The following is a 26,813-nucleotide window of genomic DNA, read 5'->3' as shown; positions in this document are numbered from 1 at the left end:
CGCCGGAGAAACCAGAGCCCCGGGACTATGCTAGATACGGCAAGCGAGCTCCGACGACGTGGCAATGGCAAATTCAGCAGCAGCAGCAGCAAGCAGCTAGAGATTGTCTTTGAGGAGCAAGAAAGCACATATAAAGATAAAGACAGACGAGAGAGGAAGAAGGGACAGCTGCGTAATGCTTAGTCATCCCTCTGCGGCTAAGTTTACGGCGGTATTTTGACGCGGCTATATTAAGCGGGCGCTAATTCGGCTTATCCTTGTAAATGGATCTGCAGCGCAAAAATTGAAGAAAGCCGACACCAGGCCTCACAAATCTCGCGGTTTCAACTTGTGAAAACTTCCTCCCATCAACTACTTGCCACATTAGTATTCGCCCTTGTCTTTCTTTCCCTTTGGCCCTGTCCTCCCTCCTCCCACAATCCATTCACAATGGCCCAGAAAGCCGCTGCAAAGGAGCTGATTGTCAAGCTCATCGTGGGAGCGGGACAGGCCAGCCCGAGTCCCCCCGTCGGCCCCGCACTCGGAAGCAAAGGCGTGAAGAGTATGGATTTCTGCAAGGTATATCCTATTACAGCTATTCGTCAATTGGTTGCTGTCGCCGCTGTAAACTGACTTCACAATGAACTGTTAAGGAATTCAACGCTCGCACTGCCCACATCGAAACCGGAACTCCAATCCCCGCCCTCATCACCATCCGTCCTGATCGATCCTTTACCTTCGATCTACGGACCCCGACCACATCCTGGCTGTTGCTCAAAGCAGCGGGCGTCGAGATACGCAAGGGCCGACTTCGGGGCACGGAGAACCCGGGCAAGGACTTTATCGGCAAGGTGTCGCTGAAACACGTGTATGAGATTGCAAAAATCAAGCAATCCGAGGTCCGCTTGTCTGGGGTAAGCATACAGTCGCTGTGCAAGAGCGTTATCGCGCAGGCAAAGACGGTTGGCATCGAGGTTGTCCCTTGAGCCTTCTAAAAGTTTTTTAGCTTTGTTTTCGTGAGCATATCAGGGGTGAACTTCATCTTGATCTCCCCTTTCCAGTTTTTGGGATGGCATAAATTTTGATGGCGTTCTTTGGGGAGGATGGCTTCTTTTATTTTATTTTCTTATGTTTCTATGCATTATTATTTGGATCATAATACCATCCAAGCGAAGCGATTGCATTTTTCTTCTGCTGCGACTGAACAGGAAATAACCACCCCTACCGGTTTATATTGCGTGTATTATATAGGATGATTTAGGCGCTCAATTCTTCATTCAATTAATGCTAACGATAAGAAGGCTTTTTTTTGTGAGATACCACTATGTGCAGGGAGTGCTAGTATTTAGTTGAGGAGCTTGACTTCTAGTAGTTACTCAGAAAATCCTCAGATGTTGTCCTTGATATGTAACACGAGCACAGACACCCGGCAAATACTCCGGGGAATAACACTTGTAGGTGTAAGTATGTACTCTGTACTACTGTGTTAAATGCTGTGCCTGTTTCTAAATTTATAGAGAGAACAGATTTAAGTTCATCGCAAGTGGCTAAGAAATTGCCCTGAGCCACTGGTTTGTCCGAGTCTGTTATAAATCGCTGCCAACAGCCTCAGCCCACGAAGCTATTTTTTCCAGTAACCGTGGCGTTCCGGAAAATTTCATATCTCCGTCCATCAGATCTGTAGCTCAGACCCTGTTGCCAGCAAGCGTTGTCTAGCCTGCAGAGTGGGTATCGCATCGACAATTTTAGTGTTCGGCTTAACTAAGTGACAATTGTGACTCCGTCGTCGTCCGCCATCTGTCTCCTCCATCCCACCTCTTAACCAAGCCTGCTCAGGCAACAACCACCGCCCCGCTCACTTTCGTTGCTTCGCGCCGTCGGGCGCGTCACCAGCAGCACATCCTCCCATTGCCGCACGCACGCAGCCTCTTGTTTCTGAAACTCAACTGTTTGTCTGCAGAGACTGCCAACTCCCCAGTTCAGCCACATCATCACCCTCCTATCCTGTTTGCAAACGAAAAAAACCCTAAAAAAGTTTCCGGTTTGCCGTCATCATCGCCAGTCCCGATAGCTCTCCCGATAGCACCAATCGAGGGGTAATGTGTCTCGAAGGCTCCTGTTCCTCTTCCTACACACTCTCTGCCGCTGTTGATGGCCATGGCTTCCGAATCCCCGCAGTACGAAGGTACGTCTGACACAACGTAGAAAAAAGAAATAGCAAAAGCAACAAACAAGGAAAAGAGAAACGAGAAAAGCAATCCTTACCTTGATGGCCCCTTCCTCCCACCCACATAAAGGGTGCACGGAGTTGATATTTGCTGACTTCTGCTTGTCTTTACAGACTCTCCACCTTCGGATAACGATAATCAATCGCCTCTTCAGCAAAACCAGCAGCAGCAGGAGCAGCATCAACCAATTATCTCTGCCATGGCGAACCATCCGAATTCCCGGCCACCTTCCCAGCAAGGTCCGCAATCAGTTCGCTTTGCTTCTGTAAACCAGGAGATCGAACCTGCGTTCTCCATTCACGAAAGTAACGAGCCTGCTAATACTATCCCCCGGATGAAAGACGAGATACAATCCCTTGCAATACAAATACAAAAGTCCAAGCTACAGGAAGCCCGGTTGCAAAACTTCTCTTTTGATCCCGTTTCCCTTCCCCCCTCAAGGGTACGTGCTGCCTATCTTTATTCCCTTCCCCCTTCCTCCCCTATTTTACCCATGTATTTTCTATTCTTTCTTTCTTTTTCACTCGTTCATTTGTTGTTGGGACTTGTTTTCTTTTCCGTTTTTTCGTCCAGAGCAACTGTTGGTTGGCTCTCTTATATTGGTTCTACGCTGTTTTTATACCCCCAGGTTTCACTTGTTAACAAAAACGTGTTTCAGGTTCCCTCTAAAGAATCCGGCAGTATTAGGAGCTCTCGGGATCCTAATAGATCTAACCCGACGTCCCCTCCTATATCAGGGGCTCAGTCCCCGTTACTTACCCCTACCGGCTCTGGAAGCCGTGAAGGCAAGCGGGGAGATCACGTTGACTATAGAGATGGGATCGGAGTGTCAGAACAGTCCGAAATCACTCCACAGACATCTCTATCAAATGACGCGTCGGGAAAAGGATACGATTCTGCCGGGGCTGGATCCCGCCCTTCGACCTCTTCAGAACTTTCCTCGACCAAGAATCCAGACGTTACCGCCGCAGATAGCGGGAGACAACCTCGTGCCCACAGATCACAATTTTACCTAGCCCGGTCTTACGAAACTGATTCTCGCGAACCAAGCCCGGCGGCACCCCAGAAACATGAACCAAGCTGGAGTACACCCGCTTCAGGGGCCACTACCCCAGCCGGAGATCAAAATGACCCTTACTCTCGAACCCGTAGACCACCCCAACCTAAGAGCCTTTCCCAGATTGATCCGCGATTCGTTTTTGCTAGTGTAGATGTCAAGCGCCGGGGGAACCAGTCGCGATCTCCTGGGCCTATACCTCGATCAGCCAGTGGGGGTGATCTGAAGGGCTATGAAAAACGAGGCGTTTTTTTCACTGGAAGAAAGGACAGCCGTCTGGGTGATTCGAGCGGGTTACACGAAGGCAAAAGTTCCGGGTCAATGTCGGAACTGAAGCGCTTTTTCCGGATGGGCAATAAACCCAAACGTAGTGGTTCGCCTGCGTCTGCCTTTTCGAGAAAGGAGTCTGCAAAACCAAAACATCCTCAGTTCCAGCCGGCGAGCGTATCTGTACCTTTTGCGGATGATCATGGCCTCCAGTCCAAATATGGAAAGTTAGGCAGAGTTTTAGGCTCCGGCGCAGGTGGTTCAGTTCGGTTGCTGAAACGTAATTCGGATGGTGTCACGTTTGCTGTTAAACAATTCCGAGATCGCCATTCATGGGAGAGTGAAAAGGATTACTCAAAAAAGGTGACAGCGGAGTTTTGCATCGGATCAACATTGCACCATGGCAATATAATTGAGACCATGGATATCATCAACGAGGGCGGACGGTGGTATGAAGTCATGGAGTTCGCTCCATACGACCTTTTTGCGATTGTCATGACAGGAAAAATGACGAAGGAAGAAATTGCGTGCTCATTTTTACAGATTCTCAATGGCGTTGCTTATTTGCATGGGATGGGTCTCGCACATCGGGACTTAAAATTAGACAATGTTGTTGTCAACGACCAAGGGATCATGAAACTGATTGATTTTGGGAGTGCTGTTGTTTTCAGATACCCATTTGAGAGCGACATTGTGCTCGCAACTGGTAGGCTACCCTCAACGGGATGATGCATGGCTTCTTCTCCTCTACCTCTTTCATTCTGCTCTCGCTAACAAAGTACAAATTTAGGAGTTGTCGGCTCCGATCCGTACTTGGCGCCTGAAGTTTACGATGAGAAGCGCTACGATCCGCGTCCTACAGATTTATGGTCATTAGCGATAATTTTCTGTTGCATGTCGCTACGTCGATTCCCGTGGAAACAACCACGCATGACCGACAATTCCTTCAAGTTGTTTGCCTCACCCCCCAACCATCAGCATTCTGAATCCGAGTCGAGAACCCTTCTAAAAGCCCGCCCAAGGTCAACACCTGATCTCCCCAGCATCGTTGGTGCAGCCAACAAACAACCCCCCTTTGAGGATAAAAGAAGTGATGGTGCTCGTTCCTCGAGTCACCATCGCCATCACTCTCGGTCGGCGTCGAGATCCCGATTACCACTGAGTGTTGAAAACGCGGCCAACACGAATGCCAAGGATGGTGAAAACGAACCGAAAAACGAGACTGTTTCATCTCAATCATCTTCCCAAGTGGTCCAGACGGGTCAGCGTCAAGAGGTTATCAAGGGCCCATGGCGCCTTCTACGTATTTTGCCCCGGGAAACGCGACCCTTGATCGCCCACATGCTCAAACTTAACCCTCGAGAGCGCGCAACGCTAGAGGATGTTCTAGCAGACTCGTGGGTTCGAAGTTGTCAAGTTTGCTATCAAAAAGAAAACGGTACTGTGGTTCACGCAGCCAATCATACGCATGTCTTGGAGCCGCCGTCATCGGCTCAGCCTCCAGCAAACAGCAACAAAAAAGACAAGCCCTAGCTAGTCTCGAGCCTCCCTCATTGTTGAGTTAAGGAGTGATTTTATATTGTTTTGTTTTTGCCCGGGTTTTCACCCAGCACATCGATCTATCCTCATAAAAATAGATGGCGAGGGGTGAGTACATAATTTGTTACGCCCCGATATCAAGCCATGCCCGCATACAAAAACCGAGTAACTCCGACACTTCCACCTTCCACGTCCAACCCCACCCCCGCATCCCTCCACAACACCCTCCAACCTAGGACAAGAAACGACAAACAAAAGAGTTCGATACATGTGTGTCTTCACTTTCTTCCAACTGACTAGTTCACTACCCCTAATCTACTGACGTTTTTTTTTTTTTTTTTTTTGGTTCCTGTTTTTTACATCCCTGCATATTTTACATTGATAGATTGACTCAACCTTTTTCTCTTGTTTCCCTGAACTATTTCTGTCTCCGACTCATGAGTATTTTATCTTCATCGTCTTAAACATTCATCATGCATATGAGTTCTAAGTAATCATTAGACTGAGGGAAGGATCGGGAACAACGGGCTTGAGATGTTTTCTTGTCTGTTGTAACACATATATAGCTATAGCAATCAAATTGTACCTATCTAATGTATGGACTGCAAATGTACTGTACATTGCCTACTAATTCTTTTTAACTTATCATTGTAATCGCAATAACTTGTACGACGATCATTTCCTCTTCCCCTACAGCCATTCGTTACATACAGCGTTCCATCTATCCCTACGATGAGCTTCCTACATATCCACCTTATGCAGCAAAACCCACCCCATCCCTGCCGTATGCCGATCTACACCTGGCCCTCTTTCGAACCCCATCGTCTTCTTCCCATTCAACCGAACTTGTGGGGTCCATAAACCCAGCTCGTCACATCCTTTCTTGCCATTTCCTGCTCCGTCCTGCCTCAAGGCTGGCCCGATCGGCGAGTGTCCTCATGGGTGTTACTGTGTCCTATAACTATTTACTGGTGATCAGGGGTTCCCCGTTTGTACCTCTTTAACAAGGACATACAACTATAAGTCTGTAGTTAGTTACACTAGATGCAGCCCAGATCGACATACTAAATACTAGTTAGTATATATCATAAATAAGGGAAAGAGTCTGATATTGATCATTTCCTCCCTCCTTCCTTTACATGCAGCCCAATTTTTAACATCCACCCCCGCGTTTCTCCAATATTTCTATATGCAGAGCGGCCCTTAGGTGCGTGAGCGTACATACCCAAGAGGCTGGCTCGTCAACTATAAGGCAATCGTGGCGATGAAAAAACTCCACGCCCACGGTTCCCTCCCTCTGCTCTTCTCCCTCTTTCTCCTCTTATTGATGAGCCAATTCATCAGTCTCGCCATGGCAGGGAACTATATCATGTATTTAACCGGGTACGCCTTTTTTTTTTTCTCCTGCCCCCCTTCGCCGAAATGATGCATTCCACTTATAAAACCAAAAATTTCCTGAAAGTATATCATAAATTAAACTAAGGGGAAACAAAAAAAAAAAAAAAAAACAGCCAGCACCCTCACCCCCCCTCCGACATTTCCCTTATCAACCCCATAACCCATGTCGCCCTGGCATTTATGAATTCAGCTCTTTTCAACAAGGTGCTCACGGACCCTCCCACAACCAAGCCCGAGTGGGAGAAAAAGTTGTTCACCACGGTGGATAAAGTGCGGAAGCAGTTTGCGCCGGGCACGAAGGTTATGATTGCCATTGGTGGATGGGGGGATACGAAGGGCTTTTCTGAGGCGGCGAGGACTGTGGAAGGGAGGAAGAATTGGGCGGCGAATGTGGCGGCGATGGTGAAAGAGATGGGGGCGGATGGTGAGTTTTATGTAACCTTTATATATATATCTCTCTTTTCATTTTGCGTGTATTGTTATTTTTCGTTTTACTTATGGGTATTATCTGTGATTATGAGGGTCTGTTGGTTGCAGACTGAGCTGGCAGAGGGATCTAGGGAACCAGAGGGGGCGAGCAGAGTCTATGTGTTGGCTGGTTACTTCGTACTAATTTGCTCTTTACTCTTTATCTTATTGTAGGTATTGATGTGGACTGGGAGTATCCTGGGTGAGTTGATCTCCCACCAAATTTCTTCATTTCAATATATATATTCTCCTGCGAAATCGGCTGGCTAACATGGCATCCAAGGGGCAATGGCGCGGACTATAAGCAAATACCCAATTCCGAAAAGAAATGGGAAATCGACGCCTACCCATGCCTGCTCGCCGAGCTGCGCTCTGCCCTGGGATCTGATAAAACAATCTCAGCCGCAGTCCCCGGCCTACCGCGGGACATGCTGGCCTTCACTCCAGAGACGCTCCCAAGCATCCTCGAATCTGTAGATTTCTTCAACATCATGACGTACGACCTCATGAACCTACGTGACACCGTCACGAAACACCACACAGGCCTAGCCCTCTCCTTGGAATCGATAGACGCATATATAGCAGCTGGCCTACCGCCCTCGAGAGCAAATCTCGGCTTCGCTTTCTACGTCAAATGGTTTCGCACTGAGGCTCCGACTAAAGGTTCCGGCTGCGACAAGAACCCCATCGGCTGTAGGACGGTCCTGCTGGAAGACCCAAACACGGGCGAAAGCACAGGTCAGGCGGGAGCTTTCTCCTGGAACGAGCCGGCGCCCGGCGAAGTCGCCTCGTCGTTCGAGCGAGCCTTGGCGGGCGGTCGGTATGATGATTACGTTCCTATTCATTATGGAGGGGTGGGTGAGGGTGGTGGACACTACTTTTGGGATAAGAAAGAGAATATCTGGTGGACGTGGGATACGGGGGAAGCTATTAAGAAGAAGATGCAACCTATCATGGTGGCGAGGGGTTTGGGTGGTGCCTTTGCTTGGGGGTTGGGGGAGGACGGGCCGAAATTTACGCATCTGCAAGCCTTGGGACAAGGATTGAAAGAGATTGGGATTGTGAAGTGATATCGGGATGTGATTGGGATAGATAGGTGTGGGGAATGAGAGGGCGGTTGTGTTGCGCGCAATGTGGTTTTGTTTTGTTTTTCTACTTCCTCTCATCGTCATGTATGCAATGCAGTATGATGGGTGGGTGAAAGAACGTCCGAGGATGACAGTTCGGAGCTCCGTCAGGATATAAGCTAGGGTGGCACAACTGCAATTGTGTTTCTCTGGATGTATATATATATATATATACATATCACATCGCAATTAGAAAGATAAATGTAAACGAAGAAGGTGAAGAAGAAAATCAGCAATCCGCTCCGTATCAGAGGAAGGACCTGGGGTATCAATTCCTGAGCGTCTCAGACCTTCCCGAATACTCTAGAGGACGTTTGCAATCAGGGCGCCTGCTAGGCACGACAGTCCTAACGAGAGATAAAAAAAAAGAATACATCACACCAAATGTAGAATCAAAAGCTAGCTGCCCACGCCCAATGAAGAAACGAAAAATAAATGTAAATAAAATACCACCTCATATCTCTGCACCAGACGCCGATCTGGAATTTGCGGACGTTACCGAGCTAGGGCCACCAGTCCCTGCTGTGTTAGCATCGGAGCCGCCCGACACGCCAAGTGCCGACATCTTCACAGGTAGCTCCGTGTCATCATTGGGCCCAGGCTTTGCATCCGAAGCTGAAGTCGGCGCGGGGGCCGGGCGTGACGCTATTGCGGCTTCGGAACCTGGGATTGGGATTTCCCGCTTGCCGTTGGCTTTGTAAAAGAGGACCATGTCGTTTCCAGTCCGCCAAAGGTGAGTGCGGATCGTGGAGAGGGTCATATCGGGTGGAACGAGCTGGAAATTTTTGTTTTGTTTAGCTTGAATTGCATCGTTATGTGTGGAGTATAGTGCATGTGGGAAAGGGTCATGTTTTGGCTTTCACCTCAAACCGGAGAGGGGTAGGGGAGGGGAGCATTTTGGTCTGTGGAAAACTAGTCAGTGACAGAAGGAACATACAGTATTTTGGCAGTATAGTTCCAAATATTCTTCTGGCTTCAGAGGATTTGCATCGGGCTCGTCAGGGTTTTGAGGGTCGATGCGTTCAGCGACGTATGCGAGGATCTTTTTTGCGCGGAGCATCCGATTGGCGTTCAAGCGGGAGGGATTATTATTTGTTGAGAGGCTGCAGCACCGACATTCCGCGTCAGCTATCGAAAATGTGGATGGGGAATAAGAGCTGGTATAACATACGTATCAAGCTTTACGACCGGAGGGAGTAGATCTTTATAGGGCTTCAACGCAAATGCGACTTTGGTTACCTCTTTGAAAGGTATAATGTTCTGCGGGGAAATAGTTAATGTATTATTTTCGTTAATTTGAAGATCGACATGATAGCAAGAAGAATTGAAAGGTAAATGAATAAAAGCTTACTCGTAAAAGGAATTCGCCGAGCCATTTCGGGATGGATTTCTCAAGCTTATCGGCATCAGCCCCTACAGTCCCGACGGTCCCTAGATAGAGATCTGCTGGAACGGCCGATTCGGGGTGTTCCTCTTGTATCAGAATTGCTGTATTTGGTGGCAGTGATAAGGCTGGTGTCTCATTTTCTTTGCTTGGGGTGATGCTAGAAGGCAAAGGTTGGCCCGGGTGTTCGTTCAACGTTTCTTCGTATTCTGATCTCATCTTTTGAATAACCCCGCCTAAATTTTCTTCGTACACTTTTTCTTTTTCAGACGACTTGTCATCAGACTCCTCTTCGATCTTCTCTTCGATGATTGGCTTCGTCTCGGTGGAAGTTCTTCCCAGCTTTTTGGGAAAGGACATTTGGAACTTTTTACCGAAACGCGATCCACTTCGTTTGCCAGGTTTATCCTCCTTCTCCATATCGGCTGGCGAAGATTCGAGCTGTGATTGCGATTCATCCTCAGCTGGACCCGGGGACTTTGGGTTTGTATCTGGAGAGTCAATTGTGTGCGTGTTGGTGGCGGCGGCAAAATAGTCAGGTTGGTCCCTACCAGGCCCATGGATTCCGGGGGCTGACGTTGACGGATTCCCAAAATTATCAGAAAAGGAGGATTGCGCTCCAGGAGTGACAAATCCAATGGAAAGTCCAGGTGTGGCAGGAGGATGCATTCCACTACTTGTACGCATTGTACTGGAAGGACCAGCTTCGGCTACGTTTTGGGTAACTACTGTGGGAATTTCTATTGAACCCGGGGCATTCTGTCGAGAAATCCCTTGTGTCCCTCTCGCTTTTTCTTCAAGGCTCTGTCGAAATGCCGCATCTTGTTTTATTTCTTCTTCAATAAGGCTGGCGAATAAATAACGAAGAATCCATTTGCCAAGATTAACTGTTCAAATGAATGTGGTCAATTGCCTATACCATCTATATTTGATCACATAGGGAAAATGAGACGTACTCCTCTGGTCTTCCCTAAATTGGCTCAAGTCGTCAAGACCTGCCTCATCCGCATAGATTTCACCATCGAAACAACGGTTAGCTTCTAGGATCACTGATAGTCTCCCCGTCCGCGTATCCAACGTGCACCAGTTCGCTATCGTGTCTATCGTATTGACTTCAGATGTGACATCATCCAGGTGACGCTTCCCAAAGGACCGAATAGGAATACACTACCGAATTTTTACGTTAGAAAGGAATATTTCTTGCAGAGCACGTTCTATTTCTCACATACCTTAAGGAGATCCCAGAGGACTACCTCCCCTGCCGTGTCCTGGGTAAGCGCGCGCTTCCTATCCTTGAGTAGGACATGTTTAATTAAGCCGTTTTGTCCCACTATCGTCTCTTCAGGAAGCGATTGAAGGGGCACTACCAACTCCAGATCGTCACCAAGCAACATTTCATGGGTCATACGTCCCCCCATGGGAGCGGCCGCGTTTGATAACTGTAGAATGGAGCTGCGAGGAAGTCTCCGTGCTGAAGAAACAGATTCCGAAACTTCAGATGAAGGTTGGGTATTGCCCATGCTTTGACGCGAGATAGTGCTAGAGGTATGTCGATGTTGTGATGGAAGTGGCAAATCAACTTCTGCAGTTGTGTCAACATCATTCCATCGGTTAATGCTTGATTTGGGCGTCGCAGTCCAGATATAGTCACCAGCAGCAACGACCTTCACGACTCCGTCATTCTCCTGCAGCGCGGCCATGCAGATCCCCTGGTCAAAATCCGTTGCCCTTCGAGAATCCGTTTTGGCAACCAAACCTGATCTGTCGCTGGAGTAGAATACGGAGAGGTGAGGGTGGTCGGAATGAAGTGACCAAACACTATCATTATGCATGGTCAAAGTATGCATGCATCGTCCAGCCGTCATGGACCATATTTTGACGGTCTGGTCGGAGGATGCAGTCATGATTGTATCTCCATCCTGATTGATTAGTATGTCTCGCACATTATCTGTGTGGCCAACAAATTTCGTGATCAATTTCCCTGACCTGTGGTCCCATACACGAACGACGCACTCCGGCCCTCCACTTGCTAAAATCGAGCCCCTTGCGCTCAGCGCATAGACGGAGCCTTTAGTCGCAAGTTCATCTTCAGATAAGTCAATTTTTAACCTTTCTCCTGCTCCGTTCAAATCCCAGAGATATATTTTGTGATCCAAACCACCAGATGCAACCCATTCAGAGTGCGGCTCTGGTGTTGCTAGACATTTTACATAGTCCCCATGCTTGCCAATCGAAGGCGGTAGCCGCATGTCTTGAGATTCTGGCCGCCATACTCTAACAGTCGTATCTGATGATGCAGAAACGAGCGCCGAGTTGCCTTGCGCAAGGAGAATATCATTTACCCAATGTGTATGTGCCTGAACCTGGCGGCGGAAAGTCGTTGCTGGTATAGTCTTTGTACTCGAATCGGAAACTAAATTAGTGGATGTAGTGGTTGACGAGGCGGAAGAAGACGGGTTAAAACCACCGCTCGATTTGAGGTCAAGGTTTAAATCCCAGGCGCAAATAACTCCATCGCGTCCAGCCGAATAACTACGTGACATGTAAGCTAGTCGTTGCAAGAACCTGTGGAAGCAGACATTGGACCAAGGTTGGGCAAAATAATATAACACAGCGTATAATGTAAAACATAGGGATTCTGTATACTGACAGGATTGAGCTCCCAGTGTCGACTGCAAGCCCATTGACACCGAGACGATGGCCACCTGGACAATCTGGCATAGGCAGCACTAGAGGGGGAGATTGGAGTTAGCTGCCATTAAGTATTCATCGCGGCAATACAACGCAACGTAGGAAATACCAGGAACTTTCAATGACAGAAAGAGGCAACATACCATAGCTGACTCGCTGGCTAGACTTTTTCGCCATCAAGCGTTATTATAGAGGAGCAATGGGGAATAAATTGGCGCAACCTCGTGTACTGTACATGGGGAACTTAGGCGACGACAGTTTGGGAAGAGATAGACCAGGCCATGGGAAAAGGCTCTGTGGGCAGAGGTCGAAAATTCGCAGCAGATGAACGTCAAATCATCTCAGGCAGCTTGTCGGGCTGCACCGAGCTCTGGTATTGCTGACAAGGAGAGAGGAGAGCAGCGGCCGCATCAAGCGGGAGATGGCTGCTCGAGGCTTATTAAGTTGGCAGAATAACTGCGCTAACTAGCAGACAACGATATTAAAAAAATATATTAACACAAAAGTGGACTAAAAATATCAGAAAACGGTCTATAAAATCATATCTCATTCCTTGATATCGCCAAACATCTTGGACGATGTTGAGAACCGAAACGAAAGAAACCAATACTCCCGAAGAATCGGAAGATCAAGCGGGGAACCACGTGATTTGTCAAATAATCCATGGATACAATGGACGGACGAGTCTCCTACAAACAATGAGAGCGGCTTCTATCTCCTCCGTATCTCCTTACCCCGTCGTCGTCGTTATTTGACCCTGCCAACTGCAGATCACCCTGGTTTCAGTCTGGACCTGACAAATCGTTTTTCATTGGTGATATCATGCTGCTGGATGAAGGCCTTCGGGGCAAAAGTAGTATCTGGCCATTATCACCATCTATCAACTTGCCACAGAGTATTTCCGAGGTTGAACGGACATAGGAGTTTAGAAGGGGGACACAAAAGACTGAGGAGAGCCCAATATTGCAACCAATCGTGGCTCCGTCCCATCGCACAAAGCTTCAGCCTCTGTGGAGAAGATTCTCTACAATATTTTGGATACAACCAGGATCGGATATTTAATCACCGTCCAATAGAAAGTAAATACCTATTGCCAACAACTTCGGATATATACTCGCAGCCTCACCCCTTCTAGGATATAGTGGGTGGTGCCGCGAGTAAGATTTTTTTTTTTTTTCTGGCAGAAGATCCTCCAGCCATTAGTTGGGGATCCCAGCAAAATGTGGTCTGACCTGCTTATTTTGATGATTGAAATGTCCGAACCCCTCCTCTTCTCCTCTTTTGGTCGTCATGACTTAACATAACCAAAGCACCTCAAGAAGCGACAGGAAATCATCTGACGGAGGAGGAACAAACCACGACAAGATCAATGATAGCAAGTAATAAAGCGAAATAAACAAGTGCAATTACAGCGATCCAAGATGGACAACACCCCACCGCTCTCAGAAATAAAACCCGTTTTTCCCCCCACGTCATCTCCCGCCGCAGAACCCCCCGCAGCTCAACAGACAATTGATGTCCTCAACCTCCAAACGCACATTGAGGGCGGATACTTTGTCGAAACCGACAGAGACCCTCTTCGCATTCCGAACCCGTTCCTGAAAGACAATAAGCCGTACCGCCATCAACCAGGGCATGCCACAGCTCAGGCTGTCGGTGACGATTCCACCCGTTCCGCCAGCACCTCAATCTTCTACTATCTCTCACCTGGAAGACCGTTAGGTGTCTTCCATAGGAATCGGTCACGGACTGTGCATACCCTGCACCGTGGACGGGGGAGATATGTAATCATACACGCGGACGAGGTGGAAGAGGGCGGCAAGGCGAGGATTGAAACCTTCGTGGTGGGGAAGAATATTGCGGCCGGTGAAAAGCTGCAGTGGATTGTTGAGGGGGGTAAGTTTAAGAGTAGCTATTTGTTACCAGACAATGAGTCAGGGCAAGAAACGGATGGTTTGCTGATTAGCGAGGTATGAACATTTTTTTCCTTTTTCATATTTGTTTTGTTTCTTTTGGATCCCGTTCAAAGTTGTTCGACTTCAACAACGCGTCCTCAGTCCTCGTTTCGTCGTGGGCTACTTTACTGATGGACGCCTCAAATCGCTTTAGACTGTCGTCCCCGGATTTGAATACCAGGATAATGATTTCATGCTACCTGAGACCTTGGAAGAGCTATTGACACCCGAGCAAGCCAAGGAGTTGGCATGGATGGTGAAAAAAGCCTGAGAAGCCAGCAAGAGTAAATGAAAAATCAGAGTGGGAAAATAGTAGAGTCAATTTGAAGCTTCAGCGTTAGAAGTCAAATGAACTGAGGTAACTGAGGTGTTCAAGTAGCGAAATTGAACCATAGCCGCAACAGCGAACAACAATTATCTCCTATCCTCTCTGCATAATTTTCTGTAATACGTGCTATTTCACATGTTCATGTAAAATATAGCAGAATCTAAAATGCTGTAGCATATAATTAATATACATTCATCCTTCATGTCTCGGGACAATTAAAATATGTTTCAACCATCATAGGGGCTCTGGACCAGCACGTATATCGCCAGCCTGTCTTGTTCGAAGCATATTCGAAGTAAATTGGTAACTACCCAAGAAGACCGCACCTCCAACCCCAATCCACGCAACTCTTGGCCCGATCCCTCTCCAGAACGCGCCAAACCCTTCCTCCTTCATGAGTCTACGCGCTACATCCCGCACCCGTATATGATCGCTGCCATTTCTCCTCGCTAGCATGACTCTAGTTTTGACAACGTCAAGCGGAGTCGTCAGGCCAGCCGCAACAGCCCCCGCAAGGCTGCCAAATAATGCACTCGGTGCCGCACCTACCCCTATCAATCCAGACCCCGGGACGGTGCTGGTATCTGCTCCTGCATTTTTTCGAGATGCGTATGCATCTTTCATCGTCTCCCACAACGTAAATTGCAGGACCGTGAATGGTATCTCTCGCGCAATCGTGATGGTCGCGCCGCGATATAACTCTCTTATAACGAGCCCCAAGCCTCTAGCTCGTGTATCATTGGCGCTCCCGGTTCCAGCGTGCCGTAATGAGAGGATATCCTTGAGCGCATGTAACGTAGATCCACCAAACAACCCTGCCTGGGCGCGTTGCTTTATTACCTCTGTAGGGACTCGGACTGCGCATGCGGATATTTCACCAAGAGATGATGCAAGAGAATGTGTGAAGATCGCATGTTGCCAGGATACGGGGGTGGAAGTCGAGGATGACGGAGGAGACAAAAGGAAGCGATTTACGCCATCGTAGACGATGAAAAAGCTAGCGGCTGAAGGGGCAGAGCCGAGGAGGACAGAGGGGAGTCCAGCGTAGATTCCGCGCACGGTTTGCCGGAGAGACGGAGAGGAGTGTTTTGTGGAAGATCCAGTGTGTTTACGCGCTTGTTGGAGGCGGGTTTTTATGGTGTCGAGAGGGTAGAGAGAGAGGTCAACTGTCAGACCTGCCACAGCCCCGGACTAGTAGACAGCAATGGGGAGTGCTGTGTGAGTCAAGAGAACTTGCGCGTGGGGCTTAGTATGGGGTATTATATTATTGAGAAATGGTTGCGTACTATGAGCGACCTCGTCCAGAGGGATGGATTTGCTGAAATCTGCTCTGGTTCAGAAGGCTCAATCGCGGCCATGGCGCTGGTGTGGAGTTGTATTGACGTAAAGAGCAGTTTCACGACATCGTCACCGCCGCCAATGACATGTGCAAATATACATTATCATTGGTGTACTTACTGAGTTTGCTGGTGGTGCGTTGGACTTCCGCTCGCAAGCGTCGGCATGGATGTGTCATCAGCAGCAAAAAGCCAATTTTGGAATCTCGGCATGCCGAGTGTCAACAGCGGCTCTGGATCATTGCCGATTGCCAAAACTTTGGACCGCCAATTCTCGTTCCAGAAACAAGCCGAGGAATTGCCAAATTCATGCGTAGGAAGTCGAGATAGAGAGCGAATATAGTAAAATATACCAGATTTAAGGGATATATTTAGATAATTGAGTGTGGAAGTCAAAACCTGTGATCACCGGGAAAAAGAATTCACCTGAATAGAATCGAGTAGACCTATCAAGGTAATTAGGCATTTAGAAAATATTCTATCTAAAAATATAATAGGACCGAAGGACTGCTTAGAGCTTTGGAATTCATTCCAATCCATCATTGCTGCTCGATCTCAGTATGTCACGTGATAATAACTGGTTGACTGCCTTCGTTTCTGCAAATCGATGGATATCAAAAAATTTGAGGACGGACACAACGACAAAATCCAGTTTGGCTAGTATCATTTGAATGGCGCGAAGACCATTGCGACTTGGCAGCACTGGCCCAATTTCCGCGAAAGAGTTTTGTGAGGCCGTAACACATCTATGGGGAATATGGCGAGGCGCTTCGACTCCCAGCTTGCCATCAAGAATAGGTTCGTTCATAGACCCTTCGCTTAATACCTTCGGATGCACTTTTGCTAACTTGCGAGTTTTAGGACTGGCTGTCAGTGGGGGCGCTGACTCGATGGCATTGGCTTTCCTGTGCAGACAATTAATATCGGAACGCTTGATTCCTGATTTACAGGTGAAGCCCTTCATTGTGGACCATCTGGCTCGAGAAGGCAGCACGGACGAGGCACAAAAAGTAGCAGGTTGGCTTAGAGAACTCGGTATGGATTTGCGAATAATGTATCCCATTTGGCCCTTATAATAATTGGATTATGTTATCTGACTGCGGACGCTAATTGTCTGTTATTCTACTGCCCGTTTAGGTTATGACCCTTCTATCCTAACCCTCCGTTGGTCGGACGGAACTGACCCGTCCAGCTTGTCTGATTTTGAAACCCTGGCACGGAAGCTCCGTTATCAGATTCTTGGGCAAGCTTGTAAAAAATACAATACACGAGCACTTTTTTTGGGACACCATCTGGACGATAATGTTGAAACGGTCCTCAGTCGGCTGACTCGTGGACAACGCCAGGCAACTGGTCTCAAGGGCGTCGCCAGCATAGGCCATATACCAGAATGTCATGGCATTTATGGGGTAGCGGAGAGTGGCTCCGTCATCCGTTTAATGAATGCTCAAAGCATGATAAATGCTACCAGAGCCAGAAACTTCTCAAGTCACGAGAGTTACAGCTCTAAAGGCCTACAACCGGAACGCTCTACCACGACCGATCGGGCCCGCCGCTTTCGTGCAGATCTAAAACTACCTATTGCAGAGGGTGGCATTTACCTATTCCGTCCGTTTAATTCGTTCCCAAAGTCACGTCTCACGTCTACTTGTCTTGAAGGCGGCATAAAGTTCGTCACCGACCGAACAAATTTTGATCCTACCCTTACCTCTCGAAACACACTACGTCATCTCCTTTCCAATGACATGCTTCCTCGCGCACTGCAAGCTCCATCAATATTGCAACTTATCGAGAACAGCCAGCGGATTTCAGATGAACTAGGCAATGAATCTAACGCCTTCTTAGAAACTGTCCGAGTTCGCAAACTTGACCTTCGAACTGGCAGCCTTGTTCTCGAGTTCCCTGGTCCTCGAGATATGGAAAATATCGGAAAATCCCAGGATATGCCGGTTGAGAATTGTCCCCCTAAACTTCAAAAGACACTGGCGATTTCTTTGCGGCGCCTCCTGGATATTGTGTCCCCTGCTCCGAAAAGTGACGTACCGCTAGAGAAATTCACGTTGGCGTTACAAAAGGTTTTTCCAGCGCCTGGAACAACGCGTGACGAAGAGCCAGCTCCTGCTAGAGGGAACATATTTACTGTTGGCGGTGTGAAATTTGAACCAGTAATGCTACCGAAAATGTGGGCTGGTGGGAAAAGCGTCTCTCTCAAATCATTTGCCCCAAGGAAGCAAACTGATTATTTCCCAAACACTTGGCTTCTGACCCGCCTGCCGTACTCAAGACGCACCCCAAAGCCTGTTTCCAGTTTCGAGATTCCACTTCCTACTTCATCTCTTGCGGACAGTGCAGTCGAATCACGCTGGTCTTCCTGGCAGCTTTGGGATAACCGATACTGGATACGATTGCGGGCCGAAAAAGCAACCCCAGGGAATCCTGTGGAAGAGGGTTCGTTTGAATCTAACGACATGAGCATCCCTGTTGTGGTTCGTTCAATGGAAGGACCAGACTTAGCAGACGTCAGACGCCGACTCGTGAAATACACATGGTCGCTTTCTAACAAACAATTTGATCCTAATTCCGTCAAACCAGATAGTCCCTCGTTCGCAACACTAAGGACGAGACATCATTTAGATGACCTTCTCCAGTACCATGCGCCAGGTGACCTGAGATATACTATTCCCGTCATCGCAGAAGCAACTGGGCAAAAACGGGTCCTCGCATTTCCATCGTTCGGAGTAAAAATGCCAGTAGCTTTCACTCAAAGGATGCGGGATAACAATGGCACTTGGGCCTTAAACTGGCAGATAAATTATAAACACATTGATCTCGATCTGTTGAACCTGATATCTCGGGATTTGGAGACAGTACTATCTCAAGTCACTCCTATTAGCGAAACTTGAGGCGAAGTTTTCATTTTGTCCATAGATATCCAGGTCAAGGACCCCATTTTGAAAACGTTTTGTATATATGTATATTAATAGACCTAAAGGAAAAACCACCGATACAAACTAGCGAACTTCCTAGAGTGTGCAGCCTGGTATGGACTGCACAGCCACTAGCATTCGAGCACTAACATCAGGTCTTCGATTGCACATCCTCTCATTCCACCGCCAAAACCAGACATAATTCGTGGGGCCTTTGTCACACATTCCCGCGAAAATCTCCATTTTCCTTCCGCTGGGTTGATGCATAATGTTTCGAACATTAAAGCCGACTGCTCCTTCATCCGGGCAAATGTCCTCGCATACACCCATCCGGGGTGACCGGGCTGTGGACAGGGTAGACGTGGCTCTGAAGCTCCATTGTACTCTCGAGGAGTCAACCACTGGGGGCCATTTGAAAACATAACTGTTCTAGGACCACAATTCTAGGCGAAGCGTTTGCAGCCAGGAAACTTCAGGTATAAATGGATCTAGCATTTTCTCAATCCAGAGGCCCCAATCATCATCCCAACGTACTGCACAAACAGCTAGACAGTACTCCCAGTAACTTGGATACCAACCAGACTTCTCCCAGTCAAGAATGACAAGCTCCAAGATCTGATTACTGGCAGTTGTCTGCTGGGGTTTGCTTCGAATCATAATATTTTTGCGTTGACAGTCACCATGAGTAAATGTTGGCTTGTGGTCATGGAAAATGCGTGGCAGACATTGGCGGTAAAAATCTGCTCTATAATGAGGCCGGCCATCATATGTGTATTTCTGCGCCATTGCTTCATTGAGTGCAGCTTCAGTGGCAAATGGGCCATTGATTGTAGCTTCCGCATGCTGTGTCCAAAATATCTCATCAAGAAAGCATCGTTTGCCTATACTGCCATAGTAACCTGGCGATGGCAGCTGGCGTAACTCCTTATAGTAATCACACAGTTTTGCAACAATAGATTCCTTCTCTGAATATGTCAAACTTGCCCATAGTTTTGCAAGTGTCTCACCAGCAATATGCTCCATGACAATGTAGTTTTTACATGTTTGTGGATTTGAATACAGAGCATAAACTCGAGGCACAGGGATCTTTGTCATTTCCTGAACAAAAAGCATGTTCTCTCCTTCAATAAGATTGACGCCCTTCCCAAACTTCACCACATAATGAGATCCCACCTGGACAACCCGTCGCCCTCCATACTCTGGAGATATATTCGGCGCATTCTCAATTTCAGCTTCTGTTGGGAGAGGGAAAGGGACATCCGTCGCGTAGTATGGTAATCTGACTGAGCTGTCCATGGTTATTGGATGGCGACGATAAGGAATGGAATGGTGTAGATTTAATTGTTGGGTAAGAATTTCTCAGGCAGTCGCGAGGGTTTAGGAGCATGGTAAGGATTTATGTTGACGTTCCAGCGTTGGTTGGGCTGTGTGCCACGTGATGACCCCTATATACTGTATGTGCCTAGGCACCTGTGGACCTAGGCAGTTCCAACAACAACAACAACAACAATCCCACATCCACTGCTTCTTTCCAAAATATTAGAAGTTTGAATCTGCTTCCGGTTTTGATACCACGTTGGTGAAACTACAGAAATATCTTCGCAAGGTGCAATAGCGCGACAAATAGGTCAAAAAAGAGAGAAGTGATTCTCTCATTTCTACACTTCCTTGGTTCTTTGCTGACAGGACGAAGGGACACCACGAAATGTCTTTTGAGGTCTATCGGGTTGCCTACGCTGGTTTACCACGTGACCACCACGCTATTTTCGTGGTAACAAATGACGATCAATCTGGCCATCTCTTCCAAGTGACGGGGAATATTCAGAATGGAATGACTTTCGAGGATAAACCCGGCAAGAAGCCAGAGGAGTCTGCGAGTTTTCAAAGCAAGGTTTTTGTTGGAAAGGTGTCGGCAGCAAACTTCTCTCGTGTTAAAGCGATCTGTGAGGATATTCCTGCACCAAAAAAGCAATTCGAGGGTCCTCGGCGGCTCTATCCTGAAGAGCCGATCAGGCGCTGCCAGGAATGGACGACTGAAGCCCTTGAGGCCTTAGTTAATGAGAACGTCATTGAAAGTCAATGATATTTGTTATTCGGATGAATCGTCCAAGAATCGAGGTCAGGCGTATACCCTTGGTCTGCGGGGCGAGGAAGCTTTGATGATATTGATGATGCAGTAACTTGATATGTTTTACTCGTATTCTTCTGTTTTTACAGTTCTTTACTGTACAGACTCTCTTCTCAATAGAGAAATCAGGGTCCAAATCTTGTAATTAATTATTGCAGTTTTTCAAGTGAGAGGGGTGTTTCATGATGATTTTGTCAGGTAATATACACAACCACGTCATCCTACGAGAACACCGGGACAGCTTAATGGAGGTGCCAACATAGGCGCCAACAACATCAAAATTCAAAACAAATTTAAATACAGTATGCATACTTCATTCCGACAGATATGGTACTAAACTCCTACACATTATTTAAATAAAGAAAACTATAAGAGGTCAACACTGTAAATCGATTTCCAGAAAACAAAAGCCAACCAATTCCCAAACGCTCAAGTAAAGACTGCATCATCAGTCAAAGAATCAATCCCAAGTCCTAAACTGGCAGAAAACTCTGTAAAGAAACAGCAAGATGATGCCGGACCAGGCGTGGAATCCATCTAAAAGACGAGTAATTCAAATGCAAAAAGAAACCTGTACCCGCCCCGTGTATTTGATCGTATCCACGCCTCATATTCTATCTGCCAAGTAGTATTCCTCACAATAACCATGCCATCAAAGTACGCCGTAAGTCATACCACCCCATCCCATACACCGTTCCATAAAATAACTAAATGCCATCACCACATAACGCCCTCATTCCTCGCCCTTTGGTGCATCCCCGTTGACAAAACCAAGCTGCTGCGCTTTCAACCCTCCAATCTCCCTTTTTAACCTCAAATTCTCCTTTTTCACCCTAGCCACTTCATCCAGTGCTTCTTTCAATTGCGATTTGAGCGACTCCTCACCAGCCCCTAGTCGTACTTCCTTAGTTACTTTACTAAGTTCAACATTGAATCGTTCATAAAGGGCGCTGTTCTCTGCGCTTGCTTCTCGATAGAGTTCGTCAAGTTTCTTAGCCCTCCTTTCGCTCACAAGGAGCGAGTCTTCAATATCTTTCTCAAGGGCACTTGTTCTTGATGACAATTCTGATAACAGAGTATTAACCTTGGACTCGATTGAACGGGAACGACTGTGGAGAGTTGTGGTGGAGCTCGAAGTCGGCGGGGATGACGCGAGCGCTCTTGGAGTTCCTGGTCGTCGCCTTACCGGAGAGAGTCTGGGGGTAGATATTTCATCTGCCAGCGAAGAAATTTCAGCTTTTATGGCAGATTCCGCACTTGCAATAGCTTTTTTCTCATTCTGAAGACGTTCGCGTAACTACCAATTTTTGGAATTTTAGCAGAATACCTTCAGAAATGGTGGACTTAATAGAACATCCACATACCTTTTGGGGATTCTGCATTCGCAGTTTTGGGGTTCGAGGAATCGATGAAGATGACTGAGGCCTCCCGTTATACATATCCGTCGGGTTGGGTAAAACAACTCGATCCTTGCATAGATTGTTTCTAGGAGATGGAATATAGGATAGGCCTTCCGAACGTCGTTTGGGGCTGAGCTGGAGTGGAATGGCTGAGTTTGACTTTCTATTTGAGACTTTATTCCCGAGCGTAGTTCTCGGTGTCGGGGGAGCATTCTCTTTACTAGATGATACTAGGGGTCGTGAAGGAGACGAAGTTGCAGGAACTATCTTTTTCAAAGTTTGCGGTCCAGTCTTATCGTCCTGCTGAAGCGGAGATGAAGGATCCAGTGAGGTTGTGGCATTCGGAGGGGAAGCCGGAGTAAGCGGGCGCCTCAAATCAATTGGAGGCAGCAAAGTTGAAACATTTGTGGCCGGCAAAGCTTTCAAATCAGACAACGAGCTTCGCCTCTTTTTCCTTATCGTTACAGGTTTATCCGTGGTGGGAACCTCACCAATAGATGCAAGTGTAGGAGCATTGCTGTGAGCACTGTTTGGGCGTAATGACTGATCCTCTGCGGATGCAGAAAAAATGCCATGTGCGAGAAGGCGTTCCCGTGACACAGGTCGCAACAAACTGTTTAAGCGCGAGTCGATGTCGATAGATCTAGATCGAAAAATAGATGCCTTTGAAAAACTTGATGGCTGAGAGTCTGTTTCTCCGTGTGCTTTGGATTTGCTAAGTGTTCGAATTATAGAACTAACTTTTCCTTCGCTCTCGGATTTACCACGGTCTCGAGTACTCCCAAAGCCAAACCTCTTTCGAAGCGAAGATGTGTTCGAGCTTATGGACCCATGGTTTGTCGATCCGTTATTCACAGAGTGAGCCCTGGAAAACGGGCTCGCATGGTCATTTAATAGAATCCCTTCAATCGGCGCACCGGGAGTGCTGCTTTCGTCAAATAACCGGTCAAAATCCTCTACAAGACGATCAAGGAGCGATATATGCTCCATGGCGTTTCCCTTATCAGTCAAAATTTCAGAGAAAGTTGCTGTAAGAGCACCGCGATCACCATCATTACCAGAAGCATCAAGCAGCTCAGCGAGCAATTTCACCAGCACTGTGAGAGCTCGGCGATTCTGAGGACTCATTTCTGTCAGGAACTGGTGGAAATAGTTTTCAAAACCTCCGGGAGACATTGAATCAAACTTGGACTGTATGGCCTCCCACGCGTCTGGAGAAATTATGGGGCCAATATGTTCGTTCCAGGAATTCGCCATGAAGGTTTCAAATGCCACAAACAAAACGTCAACTGGAGATTCGGCAGCCAGCTGAATCTTTCCAGCATCCTCTAAAAGTGCATTGTAAAGCTCATTTATCGTGGCGGGGTCAGCCTGCCTCCGCATTCGAAGTATGCGACCAACAATATTCCCACTTCTCGAACGAATTGCAATAACGTAGGCAGAAAATGTCTCTTCTAGAGACTTAAAAATATCTGGAGTGCCCTCCCCCGAACTTACTCCGATTAGGGTGCCGCCGTTCCCCGTTTTGGGCGGAGTGGCCAGGGTATTGGAGTGGTCTAATGCTGGCGGAAGGATTTGCGGAATTTCTCTTAGAATAGGGGCAGGAAAAAGTGATCTGGGAGGTGGTAACGAGCCTTTCGGACTGCCGTTCCAAAAGTTTGATAGAAGTTTAGATGGGGAAGGAGGTCTAAATCCTCGCCCCGATTTTGCGTGCTCCAGAATATAACTGGCGATCGAACGAATAATGTTGAAGTTAGTATTTAAAATAGCCGAAGTAAGAATGGGATTCTCAGGCTGATGTAATGGGCGAAGGACGTTGTTAACTATTTCCTTCGTTAGCGATCATTAGATTGGGGCTAAACCTTGAAAAAGTTGACTTACGTCGATTGGACAAAACTGAGGCAAACTCTTCAGCAGAAAAGGAATCTACTGAGGAGAGGCCCACTACAGATTCTGTCTCCATCTTGTACATGCCAATCCCAGACTGAGAGATCGAGGCAATAACCTCCACGCCCGGCCGGCTCAACTCTTTCGACATAACGGTTTTTGTTCCGTCAGATATGAGTTTAACTGTAGAGGATAAGTATTGGCCACCAACGTTTTTTGGTTCATCCTCGAATACGGATATCAAAATGCCCAAATCTGAAGAAACGCCCTTAAAACTGCGAAGGCTCCATTTGCTATGTTCACGGTACTCCTCAGAGAACCGTCCTTCGATTCGGGCCTTGGTGATTTCTTCAATCAAACGCCCAGCTTTACCCTCATAGTTTGACAAGAGTTCCAAAGCGTGCATCGCGGATGCAGAGCGAGAACGCTCATTCTGCACAAAGTTTCCCGCCGGGGTAAGATATAGGATACGGCCGCATACCGATTGGGAGCAGCGGAGGTTAGTTATCCGCAGTGCTTGTAAAAATTTAAGTTCGAAAGGCGCCGGTCCCTCATCATAGGGGACAACAGGAGGTTTGTCGAGCTCAGCATAAAGACCACGAGCGGTCATTCTGCTTTCAAATGTTTTAGATAGCAAGATCAAGTAGTCTCCATAAAGCAACAGAATCCCTGAATCTAAACTTTCTTCAGGTGAGCACGGATGATAAGGCGGTGGTAAGTCATAGAAATCAACCGCGGTAATCAATCTTCCAGAAGGCATGCTGGCGGCAGGAAAGTCTTCAACTAGTCGCTGGAGTCGTTTCAGATCTCTGGAATTGTCCTTTGCAGAATGTGAATCTAGCGAGCAAATTTCTGTGATAATATCGCGAGCCTTAAGGAGTGTTTTAACAGCTGGGTGGACAGAGGGAAGTGCACTAGTCATAGCATCGATAAGAAGGCTATATCTAGGGAGGCGCTGAACGGGTTCCATTAACACCGAGCGCATCTTCTGCTCTCCAGTCTCGTATACTCTCTTAGAGAAACTTGATTGGTTATCATTGAGAAAGGAACTCAAAGTTTGAGAAAAGCCATGGTGAGCGTGCATGTAATCTCCATATGGGTTGGAGAATTTTGGGAACCATTCCAGGAGGGCATGGGCAAACTTGATAATGCCTATGGGATCACTTCTCCTTCCTGCAGCGTCCCTGCGAAATGACGACAAGTCGATGTGCGTGTCTCCTGACAGATCTTCAAGAGCATCTTTCTCCGTCTGTTCGAGTATCTCGCGGATTTCGGCCAAGAACCCCATGTTAACCTCAAGGATTTCTTTCAGGCAGGGAGGAAAAAGCTGCTTCAATGCAGTCTCATCAGGGCTTGTACTTGTTGGTGGCTTATCGGCAGCTTTCTGGGAAAATCTTTGAATGATATTATGTACCAAGTCGTACATTTTTCCAACGTATCTTTCCTCAGTATCTACAGCTTCACACATGGCTAGTCGGAGAGCCTCTTTTTGGGCGGCAGAGAACAATTTTGATTTTCTCGCGTTTAAGGGTTGAGAAGGGGCTCGCCGCAGTTTCGAACTGGGTAGGAATACCGGTTCGCCAAGATGTTCAACCAGCGAACTATACTTTCCATATTGGCTCGTGAGATCTCCTTGGGATTCGACTTCAACGTCGGAATTGCGGGAACCATTGGCGATTGCGATGGCGCCAGGGGGTAAAACGAGATCCACATCAATCCATGGGACAATTCTGTCACTATATGCGTCTCTGAGATCGCGGATAGCGTCTGTAGGGTCCTCTACCTTCGCCATTTTATTCGCTAACTCTGCAGCATGAAATTCGTCGAAGGCGTTTGGCAATCGCGCGGCCAGATTTCCCGATCGCGCAGTGCCTAGCAGTACATATCTGACCGGCTCAGAGAGGTCGCTAAAATATTTCAAAAGACAAACAGCTAACCCTCTGTATATTTCATCGCCTTGCTTGTCCAGTGGAAGGTGGTTGACTGCAGCATAAAGCGGGCCTGCTGGAGATATTGTAAGTCGAGGGTAGCTCTGGACCCCACCAGGCGCGATAATGTGTGCTTGGAAACGCGAGCTCCGAACAGTGGAATTGGCTGTTACGACAGGACCGTGGAATATGAGAACTGACGAGAGAATAGGATCCACGGCATGGTAGAGTGTAAGTTGCTCGAGGGGTAGGCCCGCAACGGAAGTAGAAATGGAGGTCATGGTGGGGGAGGGGTGCACCTTCTACGCGTTGCGCCGGCGTAGATATTGAGCGTAACGAGGCGTCGTTTTCGACGGAAAGCGTATAGGACGATTTAGCAGGTGTAGTAGCACCGCCCTGCCAATTTATAGGGTGGGGATCTGTGTGGTTTGGCACAGCCTTAATCCTAAAGTGCCCCAAATGTTTTGAACATTGCAGAAGAATAAACAAACCTGAAGATGGGATCAAGCGCAACCATTTGATATTATGAACACATGGCCCTATAACCGAAAGAAATGTTGCTGCGAACCGGAAGGGAAACTTCCAGTGAAAATAAAGGACGAATGGTTGAACAACATCACCCGCTCTCTATTATCAAGCGGTCAGGGCAAGTATGGTGAGTTGGCGCTCGGGTCTGGATGCGCTGTTTACGGTCTTGTTGTTGTCCGGGTCCTGCAGCTGTGATTGGCTCCAACACGCGGTTGGATGGCGTCACACGCGTCTATCGCTAGCTTACGTCATCCAAC

The 26,813-nt window shown here is 47.6% G+C and overlaps 10 protein-coding genes across 10 annotated transcripts; 6 read left to right on the top strand and 4 right to left on the bottom strand.

The window, feature by feature from the left end:
* Nucleotides 1–429: 429 nt before the first annotated feature.
* Nucleotides 430–965, top strand: HCBG_01746 (60S ribosomal protein L19; the record flags this gene model as incomplete). Its single annotated transcript, XM_045428795.1, has 2 exons — nucleotides 430–558; nucleotides 633–965. 2 exons carry the CDS (start codon nucleotides 430–432, stop codon nucleotides 963–965), a joined length of 462 nt encoding a protein of 153 aa, XP_045290581.1.
* A 1,171-nt stretch (nucleotides 966–2,136) lies between these two features.
* Nucleotides 2,137–5,064, top strand: HCBG_01745 (nitrogen permease reactivator protein; the record flags this gene model as incomplete). Its single annotated transcript, XM_045428794.1, has 4 exons — nucleotides 2,137–2,164; nucleotides 2,321–2,649; nucleotides 2,866–4,237; nucleotides 4,322–5,064. The coding sequence occupies 4 exons, from the start codon at nucleotides 2,137–2,139 to the stop codon at nucleotides 5,062–5,064; spliced, it is 2,472 nt and encodes an 823-aa protein (XP_045290580.1).
* A 1,357-nt stretch (nucleotides 5,065–6,421) lies between these two features.
* On the top strand, nucleotides 6,422–8,006 carry HCBG_01744 (chitinase; the record flags this gene model as incomplete). The annotated part of the gene is made up of 4 exons (XM_045428793.1): nucleotides 6,422–6,453; nucleotides 6,582–6,892; nucleotides 7,111–7,138; nucleotides 7,220–8,006. 4 exons carry the CDS (start codon nucleotides 6,422–6,424, stop codon nucleotides 8,004–8,006), a joined length of 1,158 nt encoding a protein of 385 aa, XP_045290579.1.
* A 209-nt stretch (nucleotides 8,007–8,215) lies between these two features.
* HCBG_01743 (WD domain-containing protein) lies at nucleotides 8,216–12,315 on the bottom strand (the record flags this gene model as incomplete). Its single annotated transcript, XM_045428792.1, has 8 exons — nucleotides 8,216–8,838; nucleotides 9,001–9,166; nucleotides 9,235–9,323; nucleotides 9,415–10,334; nucleotides 10,404–10,614; nucleotides 10,677–11,979; nucleotides 12,098–12,176; nucleotides 12,282–12,315. The coding sequence occupies 8 exons, from the start codon at nucleotides 12,313–12,315 to the stop codon at nucleotides 8,518–8,520; spliced, it is 3,123 nt and encodes a 1,040-aa protein (XP_045290578.1).
* Nucleotides 12,316–13,559: 1,244 nt separating this feature from the next.
* HCBG_01742 (DUF985 domain-containing protein) lies at nucleotides 13,560–14,364 on the top strand (the record flags this gene model as incomplete). Its single annotated transcript, XM_045428791.1, has 2 exons — nucleotides 13,560–14,108; nucleotides 14,248–14,364. The coding sequence occupies 2 exons, from the start codon at nucleotides 13,560–13,562 to the stop codon at nucleotides 14,362–14,364; spliced, it is 666 nt and encodes a 221-aa protein (XP_045290577.1).
* A 291-nt stretch (nucleotides 14,365–14,655) lies between these two features.
* Nucleotides 14,656–16,034, bottom strand: HCBG_01741 (mitochondrial S-adenosylmethionine transporter; the record flags this gene model as incomplete). Its single annotated transcript, XM_045428790.1, has 2 exons — nucleotides 14,656–15,612; nucleotides 15,708–16,034. The coding sequence occupies 2 exons, from the start codon at nucleotides 15,777–15,779 to the stop codon at nucleotides 14,656–14,658; spliced, it is 1,029 nt and encodes a 342-aa protein (XP_045290576.1).
* A 384-nt stretch (nucleotides 16,035–16,418) lies between these two features.
* On the top strand, nucleotides 16,419–18,861 carry HCBG_01740 (PP-loop family protein; the record flags this gene model as incomplete). The annotated part of the gene is made up of 3 exons (XM_045428789.1): nucleotides 16,419–16,556; nucleotides 16,620–16,793; nucleotides 16,896–18,861. The coding sequence occupies 3 exons, from the start codon at nucleotides 16,430–16,432 to the stop codon at nucleotides 18,659–18,661; spliced, it is 2,067 nt and encodes a 688-aa protein (XP_045290575.1).
* A 253-nt stretch (nucleotides 18,862–19,114) lies between these two features.
* HCBG_01739 (phosphotransferase enzyme family protein) lies at nucleotides 19,115–19,981 on the bottom strand (the record flags this gene model as incomplete). The annotated part of the gene is made up of 1 exon (XM_045428788.1): nucleotides 19,115–19,981. One exon carries the CDS (start codon nucleotides 19,979–19,981, stop codon nucleotides 19,115–19,117), a length of 867 nt encoding a protein of 288 aa, XP_045290574.1.
* A 409-nt stretch (nucleotides 19,982–20,390) lies between these two features.
* On the top strand, nucleotides 20,391–20,870 carry HCBG_01738 (uncharacterized protein; the record flags this gene model as incomplete). Its single annotated transcript, XM_045428787.1, has 2 exons — nucleotides 20,391–20,760; nucleotides 20,797–20,870. The coding sequence occupies 2 exons, from the start codon at nucleotides 20,391–20,393 to the stop codon at nucleotides 20,868–20,870; spliced, it is 444 nt and encodes a 147-aa protein (XP_045290573.1).
* A 676-nt stretch (nucleotides 20,871–21,546) lies between these two features.
* On the bottom strand, nucleotides 21,547–26,309 carry HCBG_01737 (uncharacterized protein; the record flags this gene model as incomplete). Its single annotated transcript, XM_045428786.1, has 3 exons — nucleotides 21,547–22,110; nucleotides 22,178–24,036; nucleotides 24,095–26,309. The coding sequence occupies 3 exons, from the start codon at nucleotides 26,307–26,309 to the stop codon at nucleotides 21,547–21,549; spliced, it is 4,638 nt and encodes a 1,545-aa protein (XP_045290572.1).
* Between the last annotated feature and the right edge of the window lie 504 nt (nucleotides 26,310–26,813).

This window comes from Histoplasma capsulatum (assembly GCF_000150115.1).
Source record: "Histoplasma capsulatum G186AR genomic scaffold supercont2.2, whole genome shotgun sequence".
Lineage (NCBI taxonomy): Eukaryota > Fungi > Ascomycota > Eurotiomycetes > Onygenales > Ajellomycetaceae > Histoplasma > Histoplasma capsulatum.
Note: the sequence above shows the minus strand (reverse complement) of the source record. Positions and strands in the feature narration are given on the sequence as shown.